The sequence below is a fragment of the Podarcis liolepis genome (genome assembly GCF_965112155.1).
Source record: "Podarcis liolepis genome assembly, chromosome: 9".
Classification (NCBI taxonomy): domain Eukaryota; kingdom Metazoa; phylum Chordata; class Lepidosauria; order Squamata; family Lacertidae; genus Podarcis; species Podarcis liolepis.
The window spans coordinates 60592803-60608750 of NC_139564.1; the positions used below are offsets into that span (position 1 = coordinate 60592803).

Consider the following 15948-nt stretch of genomic DNA (forward strand, 5'->3'; position numbering starts at 1 on the left):
GCCTTGGGGAAATTAGTTGATCATCTAAGTAAACTACAATATGTTGCTATGTTTCAACGTTTGTAAAGTCACAAATTGCACAGGTCTGTTTAGTGTTTGCAGTCTTTTACACAAACATTCAGCAATCCTTAAAATCTATCAACTAGGCCAGGGGTCAGCAACTGTTTTCAGCAGGGGCCAGTCCACCGTCCCTCAGACCATGTGGTGGGCCAGATTATATTTTGAATTTTTTTCCCTATGCCCCACAAATAACCCAGAGATGCATTTTAAATAAAAGCACACATTCTACTCATGTAAAAACACGCTGATTCCCGGACCATCCGCAGGCCAGATTTAGAAGGCGATTGGGCCTTAGGTTGCCTATCCCTGAACTAGACCACTATTATTATTTTGTATAGTTTGTGGGAAGGATATGTAAGAATGGCTTGTCGAAGACCACCCAAAGTGTGTGTGGCTTATACACAGCTTCTATAATAACCAACTTAGGATGTATGAGGCTAGATTTTTGAAACCATTTCAAATGGACTATCCCATATAGTTTTATTTTGAAATAAAAGTTTACAAAGGTGTACAGGAGAACATCTCTTAGCAATTGTTAGATGTCCAAACTGCTCCTCAATGCAGAGGTACAGTTTGTACTGTATACAGCTCATCAGAATCAAAGGCATAAAAGGATTAGAAAAGTCCTGTCCTAAAAAACAAACAAACAGCCACACACAGAAAGCAGCACAGCAAGTTAAAAACCAATAACACTTTCATTTTGTATAAAGTAACTTTTTAGTAAAAAAAATGTGCAAATAAATAGCAACAGCACCACAGTGAAAAAATACATTCGCAGAGATTGTTTAGGAGTGTTCAATTAAAAACCCTTTAAAAGTTTATTGCTACTATTTGGGTTTTCCTTTAGGACCTTGCTGTCCAAATTTAGTTTTGGCACATTGTAGCACTTGCAGGTTGACTGGCTTAACAATAAGATCAACAGTTTTAAGCAGACTGGTATCCTGTGAAGGGATGCTCTGAGCCAAATGCCTGTTATAAATGAGCTTTCTTCATTGTTCCCACAGTGCATTTTAAAAAATGTCTCTTACATATATGCTGGACCTTTCATTCTACTCTACCCTTATCCCCCAATGGCAGATGCTGAAAGTTGTGTCAGCATCCAGAGTAGCACCTGATGCTCTCTGAAGGGCTGCCATGGGAAATAAACACTAGCGAAGGCCCTGTGTGTTCAAAAGTACTTCAGATGCATGCATGGGATCCCTTGGATTCAAGCCAGAACAACTCTTGCCTTCCAAATATTGTCAGTCCTAAAATTCTACTAAAAGGAAGATTTCACTGACTTCAATGTGTTGATACTATGTTTGCTTTTGTTAATATTTAAAGTAAGTCCTTTGCTAACCTTTGCATTTTATGTTAGGGTTCCTGCTATTTTGTAGTCAAAGTGGCCTAAACTATGCTGTTAGGAGGCTATCTACTGCCAGAATCAAAATGAACAATTGCCTGGCTGCTTGGCTCATTCAGCTCTGATAAAATGCATCAAAACTCTAGCATATGATTAGTATACAAATTATCCTGCGAATTTTGATGGCACCATTCAGCGGCCTGAGGGTTTTTGCTTTTAACCCCATTCATCCAGGGCATGAAGAGGCCGAAGCTGTACTAATATTTACCACTTATGTAACACATGCCATGTGTTCAAAGCATTTCACGTGCCTTATGTCACTGCTGTGAGTCCTGAGATAATGTAAATCAGTATTGTTATCCCTGTATAGGGCTAATACATAAATAGCAAGTTAAAAGAGGAATTAAAAGGAATAATTTAAAGCTCAAAAGTAACAAAGTAACTAATATAAACACAATTGTTTCTGCCAAAGCAGCTAATGGGTTAACAGGAGCTGTGATAATTTTGGTTTAGTAGTTTTAATACGCCATTTCATAATGACTTTTAAATATATCCAACCCGTACCAATGAAGTGCTACACTGAATTAACTGTATTTTCTGTGTATGCACTATGAAGTGATTGGTCACAGGGTAACAAATTTGCATTGGAATTAGTTGTAGAAGATAGTTATAGAATAGCCCCAATCATATTTCTCTGTACAGCTTTGAATGCTGTTCACGCAGATAAATGTATCACCATTTTCTTTCTCTACAGAATGTGCAAGTCAGGTTTGCACTTATACCCTGCCAACATGAGGGTTTATTTTTTTAAAATCTCCCAATTAGTCTCCGAACTGCCTTCCAATTTTTTTCTCGTTTAAAAAAACAGTTTAAGCTAAAATTATTTATCTCAAGAATGTTATTTTTCTCTGTGGAAAATTAAGCTGTTTGTTACTATTGCTAAAAGCAGGCTTTAAAAATAATTTATAATGTTCAAATAAAATGCAGAATCTATGAAGACGGCAGAGGGAAGCCAGTACATTGATGGCGCCCTGTACTTCAAAATATTTCATAACTGTTCCTGAATTTTGTTCCTGTGGAGCCTCTCCTTTCTTATAAATATTTTGCACAGAGACAACCCACAGGAGGGGCTAAAAAGGGAGATCAAACAGAATGTACTCAACTCCCTGAAGCACCTGAAGTCTTTTTAAAAACTAATCTCTTGTTTGTGATATTTGCCCAGATGAAATGCCAACCTATTTATACGAAAACTTGGGCTGTTGGTGAAGAGTCTCTGCATAATCCTAAAAGATTCAAAGCACCACAGTTCAGACTTGTTTTCCCCCCCAAATACAGCTCAGCATATTCTGTTGAGGCATATATGAAAACAAAGGGTGGGGTATGTGAGATGATCATGCACCGCTAGGGGGCACATGAATGAAGACTGCCATGTAGGCACACAACCTCTAGCCAAGGCATGGCTATCCATTTTTGGCCCCAGGCCATGCTCACCACCCAGCCAATTTTCAGAAGCCCATATGCCAGTAGTGGGTGAGGCCATCCTATTCTCAAATCCATATACACTGATCTGTGCATATCTGAAGGTTCTCACCACTTGCAGAAAGTAGACTTGCAAAGGTGAGATAAGCCAGAGATTGGCACCATTAGACCTTTCACAAAGATTTCAGTGACTTCAATTCGGCTATATCCTAAAGTACTTCTGGAGTGATGAATGTACTTAAGTACCTTACTGAAATACAGTAATATGTAGCACAAATGGTCTGATGATACGACTCATGTTTAAAAGAATCTGTTCAATGCAGTGTCCTGGATAAAAAAAAGTGCTTCATGTAGTTATTTTACAAGCGTGGTGAAAACAACAACAAAAACAAAACTTGCAAACATGCAACTGTTTTAAACCTAAACTCCTCCTCGTTTGATAGTGCCCTGTTTTGCTTTTAATATGTATTACCGCAGGGATTAACTGAGGTTTGGCAACCCATGTTGCGGCTCTTAACTGGAATGCGGAATAGAGTCCCGTCGGAGCACATGCAAAGCTTGTAGCGTTCCCAGTCGCCATTGTTTAATTTCTCCCCATGTGAAGGACTCGGCAGTCGAGCTGTGTTGAGCATCACACTTCCATTTAGAACAATGCTCTTATCCTACCAAAGAAACATTTGCAGAAGTTAGCAACAGTATTTCCAATTGAATAAACATATCTATTTTAATACCTTAATGTTAGAGAAACTGACTATAAGAAGCTTCCTTGTTCGGAGTTTGACTACTCAGCTTAATGTGGTCTACTCTTGACAGGCAGTGGCCCTCGTATCTGACAAATGACATTCCTTGTCCTGCTATTCATTAATTGGGAGATGCAGGGATTAAACCAAGGACCCTTCTGCATGAAAAGCACAGGCTCTACCATTCAGCTGTGGGATAGCTAAGGGATCTTTGCTGTGTTAGAAACTGAGATATGAAAGCTAGGAGCAAAACGGGACCTTAAGCCTAGGTTATGGGTGCAACAATGGAATATCTAGGCAGTTTTTAATAACAAGAATACAAGCTGAAAATGAACTAACTGCAGTTAAAATATTATGTTCCTTTTTTGCGTGGTCCAGTCCTTCCCCTGCCCACCCCCCTAATATTCTTAAGAGGGTCTCTTCTCCAGTCTTCAGAGGGTAGCTGGAAGTGGGAAGGCAGAAAAAGGGCCTTTCCTTCCACTCTGCAGTTTTAATCTGAAATCTTAGGCTGCACCCAGACTGCCTAGAACAATGGGAGTTTCGAACACTGGATTGTTGCACCTTCTGGCTTAATGAGCATCACAAAACTTATGTTATCCACCAACCCTCACCTCTTCTAATTGTTCCGGTATAGTTTTCAGTTCAAAAAAGCAGCAAGTGGATTAGCTGCATATTTTGAGAGAAAATACATACCGTATTTTTCGCCCTATAGGATGCACCTTTTCTCCTCCAAAAATGAAGGGGAAACGTGTGCGTCCTATGGGGCGAATGCAGGCTTTCGCTGAAGCCTGAAGAGCGAGAGGGGTCGGTGCGCACCGAACCCTCTCACTCTCCAGGCTTCAGGAAGCTATCTGCAAGCCTTGGGAGCCCGCTGGAGTTCCCGCCGGGCTCCCAAGGCTTGCGGACAGCAGCCTGCAGCCCGAAGCCTGGGGAGCGCTGAACAGTGCGCCCCAGCCTTTGGGATGCAGGCAGCTCTCCGCAACCCTAGGGAGCCCGGCGCGAAGGAGAGCTGCCTGTTCTGGGGGCTGGGGTCGGGGGAAATAATTCCCCCCCTTTATCCCCCCCCCAAAAAAAACTAGGTGCGCCCTGTGGGCCGGTGCGCCCTATGGGGCGAAAAATACGGTACTTAAATATGAATTCTCATATGAATTTCAAAAAATAGATTAATGTGGAATAGGATGATATGATTTATTAGTGAATACATGTGAAAGGGGGCAAGGACTAGAACTAGCCAGAGTTATCCATCCCGTCAAGCTAATGCTCCATTGCAGCAGTTTTGAATGATTGGCCTTTGATCTATACTCAACTTCCACAGCCTTCATTTCTTCCCCATTGGTCTGTCTTTAATAAACTCACTCCTGTAGCCTTGTCCTGGTGGGACAGTTCTAGATCCTTTGGGATAACTAGAATATAGAATATACACATATCCTTCACTCTCAATTATTTGCACTGTGCTTCCATACAGTAGCAGCGATTCTCGCTTTGGTAAGCTGTGTGCCTAAACTTATTCTCTGCGGCTGGGATCTCAGAAGGAGAAAGCCAAAAGTAAACTCACCTACTGCACAAATATATGACAGTGTTGCACTTTGAATACTCTGGCTAAATTTATACTCAGTGTGGCAAGGAACATGGACCTTTACTGTATTTTCCCCAAGGCTCTGGAATGAAGTCTTGGATGATGTTCGGAGTTGTTATCTTTTAGCCTTTCAGTGACTGTTCCAAAGGCCTTTGGGCCACTGAGTTTTAATAAGGATTTGTTGCCTGTTGCAGTATTTTATTTTCATTTTGTCAGTTGTTGTTTTTTAAATCATTTAATATTCGTTCTAAGCCACCTGTAATGTTGGACAGGTGGGATAGACATATTTTGAGTAACTAGAGCTGCAACTATAACCAATCCAATGAAGCCTTTAAATTTTTGCTCCTTTATCTAACTTGCGGTCCTTATTCATCAGGTTTCTGCACCCAACCGACCTCTTTTCTGAGGCTGTGCACCTGCCTCTCTCTTTACAAGGCTCTTTCTCTATACTGCTGTTGCCAGACATGAGACAGAACATTTCTTCTCTTTAAACGAGGACGGTCCGCACTTCCTTGAATGGTGGTTGCTGCAATATCTGCTTAGTGGAGACTGGGAGTAGCTTTGAAGAGCCATGGAAGGTTGAGCTTGCCATGTACTGTATCCTCTGTATCTTAGCAAAAGGGCAGCAATTAATGGTGTGCTGCGTCTTGCCAGCTATTGTTGGCAACGGGCAACTCTGCGTAACTTGTTTTGGTAAAACAAGGTCCTTTATGGAAAGGAAGAGAGTTGTAATTATTGTAGCATTGTTCGTTGTTATGCATTTGCTTTTCTGTATAACACCTAGAGAGACTGTTTTATGAGGTTTCTCATATGTGTAAATTAAATTTTGTTCTGCAGCCGGGAACAAAATGTTAGCCTAAAAAACAATACATTTTCCTCCTCCTTTTCTTTCCTGGCAAATATGTCTAAAAGAAACGGAGCTGTTTTGTTTTAGTTTTGGAATAAAATATCCCAATACAAGTTTTTGTTTGAAAACATAGGTATGGAGTATGTGCATGTAGCTGTATCTAATAATCGAGTTTAACTTGCCAGAAGTAACTATATTAAGCTGACAAAGCAGTTATGTGTTTTGACCTGGAAGATGTATAGGTCAAATTTGAGACACGTAACAGTAAGCTATAATTTTATAAGGCTTAAAAAAACCCATGCCATTTTAAATCTATAGATGAGTAGATGAACCGAATCAAATCTGATTTCTTTAACTTGGTTGCAGTCATATATATAGCTCACTGAATCCATTTATACAAACTGAATATCCTGGAATTACTCACTGCTTTCAGTTCCATATTGCCCCCCATATGAAACTCGATGGTTTTGCCCATGATGAAAACACCTTCATTTCCACGGACAATGGCACGTCCATCAACCTTTATATTCAGATCACTGGTAGCATTGCTGGTAATCTGAGAAAAAAAGAGAATAGCCGTGGAAAGCATTTTCTAAAAAATAGTTTTGTTTTATACTCAAAAACTCACCTTCCTACAAAATTGGCCTTGCTTTTTAAACACCACCGCTCAACCGTTAAAACATTTGTTGGACAGAGGCTGCGATTCTGCAGAGACTGAACGCATATCAATGTTATCGACTGATAACAGTTAACTGCAATCTGTATTTGTGGCCTCATTTAGACAGCAGTTATATATATCGCAGGGGTAGGGGATCTTCTTACCACCACTTCTCTGAAGATTGTGTCCCCTCGGGGTGTGAGGAGTGGTTGTGGGCAAAGCACATATGTACATTCCTTCTCAACACCACATACACACTGGACTTTTAAGCTGTTGTTGCACAGGGAGAATACTGAATTTTCAATGACCTGACATCATATGACAGCAGGTGATTGATGGATAGGCGGCCCCACCCACTTTTCAAAGTGGCCATAGAGGCTTGGTCACTACTGAATCAGGCCACTGACCAGAACCAGTTCCCTATCTCTGGTTTATAATATACTAGTAGACCTTAGGCTTCTATAGTCTCTACTGAACATGTACAAACACAAGCCATTTTAAAATGCTTAAAATAAATAACTTAGTCAAATGCTTCATCTTTTTATATGGAATGTTAGCTATAATGCAAATAAAGGTATGAGCTTAAGATTACAGCATGCATCATGTAACTTGCAGAGAAAAGTAAACAGAGATCATACCCTCTCCGTAGATGCTTTTTGAACATTCAAAATTTTTACTCCAGTTGGCAAATGAAACTCGTGAGTATTATAGTCAGTGCTAAACAAAGTATTCTGAGTCCGTGGGTCAACAAATTCCATACCAATATCACTTGTAATTGAGGTTCCATTCTTTGCAACACTAAGTTTTGTTTCCCCTTGCTGAAACACAATCTGCAGAAACAAATGAGATGTGTTAAATGTAACAAAGGCAATCTGCTACTTTTACAGTGCTTGGTAGCACTGTGACTTCCTGTCAACAAACAATTTAAGACTAAATATCTTTTTTTAATCAATGAATAAGTAGCTTGCAACAAATAAAAACAAAGCAACAATATACAGGATCAGCAATACAAAAAATACTACCACAACAGAGAAAGCAACAGCAGCCAGCAACACAAATTACCACCCTGAGAACATTTCCCACCAATCACAAATAAAACAAGCCAGGCTTTTAACCTAGGGTCTGAAAACATAACAGTGTTGGAGCAAGGTGAGCCTCCCTGGCGAAGGGAGAGTATGTATGTACTTCTACTATGAAAGTTCTGTTTCTGGTATACCTGTCATACTTCATCGGAGAAGGATATCCGAAGTAGAAGCTCAGATGTTGAACGCTGCACACAATAGAAGATATACTTACTGGCTGGTTCTCTCCAACAATCACCAAATCCTCATTACGTCGACCTCCGACTGTGCTCTTATACAATGGATGTATAATTCCCATGTCAGAGTCTTGTTTAAATCGCAGTAAGCCGCTATCATGAAACTCCATGCTGTCACAGCCGCTGGGTCCAATGCGAATTACAGTCCAGATGATAAGCGTGATCTAAAAGAGTAAATTTAATTTTTTTAAAATGTAAATAAATTCTGAAATTGTCATGCCAGTGCTTGGATCAGATACCTTTGAGAAGAACATGTTACTTGAAAACAGGCCCACAAAGCTGAAAACAGCCCACCAGCCATGTATGCCAATTCACTAAATGCTCAATCTCTGGTTTGCCTGGGACTGAAAACAAAACAAAACAAAATTCTGGTTGTCAGATTCCTGGCAGGCCACAATGTTTAACTGGCGGATTGTGTTCAATTTGGTGGCTCACAAATTGCGTGGTTCTAACTTAAAAGGAGGGCATCTTCATGCATGTGTGTGAAAGGAAATTCGGCAACCAAAATTAAGGCACCAATCCTAATTGAACTCAGTGCTCTTTATAAGTACGGTATATATGATAAGGCTGTAAATAATTTATATTTAAAAACAATACTTGTACTTCTTTAGTTGTATAGGAAAAAAAAGAGCAGCCCAGTCTTCAACTCTTAGCCCACGTGACCTTAGAAATTGGATTTTTGATCAGGATGCCAACCAAGACAGAGCATCCATCATAGTTGCCTGCTACTCCACTTGGTACCCCGAAATAAAGACCAATCACTCAAGGCCCTGTTACTTTGAGACTCTGACCTTCCCACAACTATGCAGGGCCTTTGTAGAACTAAGATTCCAACAGATGCCCTCAGCATATTTAGAGGGGATATATCGGGGAATGTTCCATATGGATCACAAATGTATATATGGATGCAATCAGGTAGAGGATGTCAAATGCTATCTGCTGATTTGCCCCCTGTATATAACGCCCAGAGGAAAATTTCTATCACCAATTCTTAACTGGCTTCCAGGTCAATCTGCATAGGAAGTGACAGTTGAATTCCTAGCAGATAAGCATCTCTATATTACATACCAGGTAGCCAAATTTGTGCTGGCAGCCAAGAAGCTCTGTTCCAGCTATGTGAATGCACTCCAATCTTAAGTCTGAATGTTGTAAATTTCTTTTTATGTTGTAAACTACTACAGGTTGCATGTATGATTTTAGATGAAAGTTTCCTTTTATTCTGTGTCCATTGTAAAGGCCTTTGGCTATATACAATAAAAATGGGTTGAAAATTCATAGTCTGGCACTGAATAATTAGCAATCCATTGAAAGGATGAAAAGCAGAAAATTGGTTAATCTCTACAGATCGTAAGAAAATTCTGCGATATATGTGGAGTGGATAAGTACATTTTTATCTTGAATTCACAGTACATCTTAGACTGCAATACAGAATGTTTACTAAGAAGCAAAATAGAATTTATTACCAGTTGTGGAGTATTTCTTTGACCTAATTAACTAAGACCTTTCCATGTATTTATTTTTAGGAATCCTTTTTTTCAAGCGTACTATGGACAGCTGGGTCCAAACAGATACATATTACCATGTTGCCATTCGTCCTCTTGGTTTTAATAGGCATAAATGGCACCCAGTGTTTATAATCTCCATGTACAGTTCCAAGTTTGGTTAGAAACCCTGCATATAGGTAATGAAGATAATTTCACTGAAAAGCAGCAATATTTGGAGCTTGCTTGGCACTAAAAAGGAGGAAAAAATACACCTTTAGAATTCTGTTGAGACATAATTAACCATGTATACACCAAAAACCAAATACACACAAGTTTTGTGCTCCTATTTCCCTTAGTCGTAGAAGGTTTTGAAGGTTTCAGTTAGCTTCCTTCCAGATGAGGGAGCACTGGTGATTATGCCTTTAGTAATACAGTACTGTATTTTTCGCTGTATAAGACGCACGTTTCCCCTCCTAACAAGTAAGGGGAAATGTGTGCGCGTCTTCTGGAGCGAATGCAGGCTGCGCAGCTTTCGCTGAAGCCAGGAGAGCAAGAGGGATTGATTCCTCTTGCTCTCCTGGCTTCGCTTTGCTGAAGAGCCGCTCCGCAGCTTCCCTCTCTGCGCAGCACCCCTTCAGCAAAGCAGGAGGAGAAATGGAAGGGGCTCCACTTCTCCTGCGGCATCACTGAAGGGGCGCTGCGCAGAGAGGGAAAGCTGCGCAGCGCCCCTTCAGTGAAGCGGTAGGAGAAACAGAGCCCCTTCCATTTCTCCTCTCGCTTTGCTGGAGAGGCGCTGAGCAGAGAGGGAGAGAACATTTTTTTCCTTGTTCTCCTCTAAAACTAGGCGCGTCTTATGGTCGGGTGCGTCTTATAGAGCGAAAAATATGGTGTGTTTCATTAGAAAGCTTGCAAATATAGATTTAACAGCAAGTGGCAAGTAAACTTACATGTATACATACCATACTAGTGTCAAATCAGCAGCATTCCATCACATGATTTCTCTTTCAGAACTTAGGGCTCCTTTATCTTCTTCCTTTCCAGGTCTCTTAACCCCCCCCCCCCCATACACCTCACTCTGCAGCCTCTTCCTAACCTGCAGCTGGATGTAAGCTGCCCATCCAAACAACCAGTGACCTGCTAGTTTGCTTGCTCTCAAATTCAGTGACCAAGCCATGCCAAAGATAAATAGAAGCATCGAAGAACAGCTTTGGTTCCTTGCATCTAGCTGGTTAGGCCCTATTTAAGTCAATAGAGCTCCACTTCTGCAAATATATTCACAGTGTTCGTCTAGTGGTCTAACTTAACAATATAAGCACAATCACAGTATTTTGATTAGATTGTTCTACTTACAATCAAATTGATGACAGCCAAAATAAACAGGAGGACTATCACACAAATGGCCAAGTTGCCTTTTCTGCCTCGCAAGCCAGTTTTGTGCAGACGATCTTCATCAATTGGAATATATCCAGCCTTGAAGTTACTGTTGTGTTCTTTGTTAATATTCCTCCGCTCCACAGCTTTCTCACGCATCGATTTCTTCACGGGACCATTAGAACTTTGCTAAAAATAATTTAAAAATAAGTTCCCCAAACAATATATTACCTAAGTCCAACGTATCCTATTCATAACAAAATGATATGAATTTTCATTTCTGCCACAATAGGATTTTCACAGTAGGAACTGTTTAAAAGAGCCCAACTTGTAAAGAAAATATTATTTGCAAAGTCTTGAGAATGTAGCTATACAGTACCGTGTTTGAATTTGCTGCAAAAGCAGTTACATTTAGCTGCAGCAGAGGACTGCTTCAGCAATAATAATAACAATAATAATAACAACAATAATAAAAGTTTATTTATATCCTGCCCTCCCCAGCCGAAGCTGGGCTCAGAGCGGCTAACAACATTAAAATGATACAACATTCTATAGTGACATTCCTATGTTGGATGCTACTCCTATTTGGGGGGGGGGATATGAGTACACTTTTTTTGTTGCATGTACCTGTATATGCAGTGTAGCTCTTCACCCAGTAATTTCTCTGTAATAGAGCCAGGTTGTTCATATAAAATGACTACATAAACAGCTAAGCATAACTCCTAGCTACTACGAACATCCGCTGTGTACATAAAGGCAATTCAGTTCCAAACATTCAAGCAAGTGTAAGAGGGAGTTTGAGATAGTAGCTGAGAACTGGAAGGCACTGAGAGCCCAATTGTATGGTGCCAGGAGCCTCCAGGCTGTCACTATTTTGCCAGAGGGATTCAGTCACACACCAGAAATTTAGGTTTCTGAAATAAAACTGGACCAAAGGGCTATGTTGCAACAAATCCACTTTCTTTTAAAAACGGCCTTTTTGCCGTTAGGAAAGTGATGCACTAAAAATGTGATGACAAATCGATTGATTGATTGATTGATTGAAAGGCAAATAACCTCCCTGTGAACAAATCAGGACAAATGATCAATAAAGAGCGGATACCATGCAAGCTTTGTACAAGAAAATTGGATAAAGAGGTCATTTGAAGGAGCCCTTGGTCAAACCTTTTTTTTGGGGGGGGGGCAGGGAGAGAGAGACACATACTAAAAGCACAAGCAAGATTTGCACAACACCAAATTGCTCCTGGACCAGAGAGCAAAGTCTTTAAAGCAAAAAGTTGTGCCCTTTGCTGTACAGTGGTATCTTGGTTTACAACCATAATCTGTTTCGGAGGTCCGTTTGCAAACCAAAACAGGTTGTAACCCAAAGCGAGCTTTTGCCAATGGTGCCTCCCTCCAAAAATTGTTTGTAATTAAAAAAAAAAAGGGTTGTAATCGAAAAAAGGTTGCAAACCGGGACACGCACTTCCGGGTTTGACGTGCTTGTATGCAAACTAAGACGTATGCAATCCAAGGTACCACTGTACTTGGTTCTGTGCCATCAAAACGTTTTCAGAGAAGATTATTATTATTATTTTATTATCTATTGAATTTATATACTCCACTTTGAAAGTCTCTGATCGTATTCTCCGGAAGTCTCCCTTAAATCCGTATATATGCTTTGCCCCCCTCCTAGTCCTCCAAGGCTAAGGAAAGTCCTGTCGTGGACTACAACTCCCATAATGCCTGACCTATGGCCGTGCAGGCTGGGGCGGATGGGAGATGTAGTCCAACAGCTTCTCGGCACGCCATTGGTCGCTCCGCCCTCAAGCCTCCTTCGCGTTTGCTCGAGGGTGAAGCGACACTCAGTCGGATCCTCTGCGCGCAGGCGCAAGACGCTCCCTATCTCTTTCTCCGCCCTCAGGCGGCTATTTTTGCTACGGCACCCATTCACTTGGGAAGCCGCCGCCGCCGCCGCCCTCCCGAGCCTGTCAAACGGGCCTCGCGAGTCGCCTCACGCGCCCTAGGGGGCTGGTTCTAATTTCAGAAAGCCGGGCGAAAGGCAGACATGATACGTGTCCAGGCGACAAATGCCACGAATAATGAGCTATTAATAAAAATAATAAAATAAGAAAGAGCAACGAATGTCCTGAGGGGAAAAGGGAAGGGGCCGCGTAGGTTGGCGCGCCCGACTCCGCTGCTTCCCTGAGGCGGCTCGGCTACGGCAGAAGCCCGGGCGCCGCGTTCGGGTTGCCATATTTCAAAAGAATATTAATAATAATAATACCACCAGGATACCCCGGTTAGCAAATGCTCCGATAATTTCGGAGCTTTTAGAAGGCACGGTTTAACCCCCGTCGCCGGTTTCATTGGCCCAGTTCCCGATCAAAAATATCCCGGGAGGACGTTCATTTTCGGAGGCGAATTTCGCGACGCGCCCTGAGGCGAAGGGGCCGGTTCGGCGCCGGCCTCCTTGAGCCGAAGCCGCCTCTTTCTTCCCCGCCCCGTTGATATCTGGGGACGGTGAAATGAAGGAGCGCGCGCGCTTCCCTCCTTTTCCCGCCCGAAGCCGGAGCCAGGCAAGGCGCCGGCGACTGACCTGCTCGGAGGTGATCGCTGCCGCTGAGGCGACCGCCATCTTGGGCTCTTCTCGTTCCTTCCGCGGAGGGGAGAGCGAGGCTTGGCGGGGCGCCTTTGGCGGAGGAGGAAAGGGGCGCGGGAGCCGCACCCGCCATGCCCGCTCCTTAAAAGGGACGAGGCGGCCGAGGGAGGGCAGGAGAAAGGCAGAGCCTCCGACATTTCTCTGAGGAAAAGAGGGACGTCCCACTCCATAAGGATAATCATATCCCACACATCTTCTGGGGTTGCCTCAGCCACTCAGGGCGGCCTCCCACATGTATAAAAACATAATAAAACATTTTTTTAAAAAAATAAAATTTGGTATACAAGATTGCCTTCAGAGGGCTCGGGGGTCGGATAACTCCCAGCATTTCTCCCATGAAAATAGAGACGTTCAGTTCCATAATGATAATTTTATTATTTACACCCAGAAGTCTCCCTGCAACGTTTGGCGGTGAAAACACTACGTTTCCCAGCACCCGAGAAAATGAGCCCTCTGCGCCCTAACCACCTCGGTCAGGATTTCGCCAATAATCCGATGTCGTCCGATTCACTCCAAAACTGCCAAACACCCAGAAAAGTCTCCCTGCAACTTTTGGCAGCGAAAACACTACATTGCTCAGCACCCCAGAAAACGAACCCTCAGCGCCGTAACCACCGGGGGTCAGGATTTCACCAAAAATCTGACTTCGTCCCATTCAGTTTAAAACAGCGCCAAGCACCCAGAAAAGGCTCCCTGCAATGTTTGGTGGTGAAAACACTACGTTTTACGGTTTCTCACAATTTTAGCCTCGCAGCCCTTATCTGTGGGGTCAAGAAAACCCAACATTGTCCAATGAACTCGAAAGCGATGCTAAACACTGGGATAAGGCGCCCTGGATGGTTTAGCAGTTTAAACTCTACATTTCACGTCGCCCCACAATATTAGCTGAGTCGCCCCTAACCCGCTGAGTCTCGGTTTTGCCAAAAAGCCTTCGTCATCCACTTGCAGCACCATATGCTGCCAGCGTTTTCAGCTGCAGACAGTTATTTCCCATATATTCAATAAACGTTTCCCAATCTTCTTTAAAGAAGATTAAAGAAAACACCTTTTTCTTTTAACCGGGCATGGGAACCTATGGCCCGCCAGAGGCTACTCTTGGTCTCTGACTCCCATCATTCCCAGTCTGCATGGCCAATGGCCAGGGATGCTGGGAACTGTAGATCGGCAAACAACACTCAAGAAAATGAAGCAGCGCTCACCCCAGAACAGCAACAAAGGTATATATTTGCATTTGTGCATGGTAGAAAGAGCAGAGGCAATGGACAGGACTAATGGCTTCGCTCGAAGAAGGTTGTATTATATACTTGTGTCCTTGAAACCATGCTTTAGCTTCCTAGCCAGTCGAAATTTGGTTCTCATCCAGACATATGCAACGCTGGCATGAAGAAACATCATCCACCTCTCCCTTTCTGTACTTTTGACAATGGCCCTTTGTGAAATGTTGACTTTTAGGGAAGCTATTCAGTGGGGATTTTTTGTGGGGAGGAACTTTGCGATGAAGGACAATTTAGATCATGCCGTTCTCCCTTTGTTGGGTCATATCAGGAAGCATAGGTGGCGGGGAGCTTATTGGAACCGTACTTTCTCCGTTTGGATCAGGCCATGTTCCTCAGAGAATCAAACTTCCATAAGTTTTTGTGTCCATTCTTCCTTTGCTGGTACATCTGCTTCTTTCCATTTTGGGGCCAGTAGCATTCTTGCTGCTGTAGTAGCATGCATAAATAAAAGTTTCTATACAGTTTAGGTAGTTCTGTCCCTATAATTCCCAAAAGAAAAGCTTCTGGTTTTTTAAAAGGGTTATTTTGAACATGGGTTTTAGAATCTTTCAAATTCTGTGCAGAACATTTCCTGATACTCGTATTTACATGACCACCACATACTGATCGGGGTTCCCTCCACCTTGTGGCGCTTCCTGGAATGCCAGTTTAAAAGGCATGTTTTTCCAGCCTACAGAACTGACAAATTGGTGCAGCTGAGAGATTGGAGCTCCTTGTGGCCCGCTGCCAAGATGTCTTAACTGGAAAGTCTGACTGTAGGCCTTCTTGGCCTAAAGGAGTGGTGAAAATAAAAACAAAGCCCTGCATGGCAAATGCCTATTCTGCCTCCGAGCAAAAGCCAGAAGTGGCATTTCTAGTTTTGCTAGAGCCTTGCTGGCGGTACTCCTTAGTAGGAAATTGATGTTGGTGGTTGCATCGTCAAATAGCAGCAACCGTTGCTCACAGCCTAAATGTGGTGCACTAATGCAAGGTACGATTTATATCAGCGCACCTCCTAATGTTTGAAAAAATGTGCCAATTGTAGGGCGCTTGGCGTACTTACTGTGCAAAGACTTCAGAGATGTGCAGGATAGATGCTTTTTGAGCACAGGGCTGGGAACACGATAGTCCTCCAGATTATGCACACCCTCCAACATTTCTCCAATGAAAAAAGGG

At 42.4% G+C, this 15948-nt stretch overlaps 1 protein-coding gene across 4 annotated transcripts; it reads right to left on the reverse strand.

The window, feature by feature from the left end:
* Positions 1–502: 502 nt before the first annotated feature.
* On the reverse strand, positions 503–14112 carry SGCB (sarcoglycan beta). Of its 4 annotated transcripts, none has more exons than XR_014515837.1 (7): positions 13454–14112; positions 10855–11064; positions 7999–8184; positions 7341–7532; positions 6469–6600; positions 2759–3543; positions 503–2637 (listed from the first exon to the last, which is right to left on the reverse strand). XR_014515837.1 is itself a non-coding variant. In XM_083460098.1 (6 exons), the coding sequence occupies exons 1-6, from the start codon at positions 13490–13492 to the stop codon at positions 3340–3342; spliced, it is 963 nt and encodes a 320-aa protein (XP_083316224.1). In that variant the 5' UTR covers positions 13493–14112; the 3' UTR covers positions 503–3339. The 4 variants fall into 4 exon arrangements, 1 of the variants encoding a protein (XP_083316224.1); XR_014515838.1 differs by having other exon boundaries at positions 2759–4327; positions 4748–6600; XR_014515839.1 differs by having other exon boundaries at positions 503–4327; positions 4748–6600.
* Positions 14113–15948: the final 1836 nt, after the last annotated feature.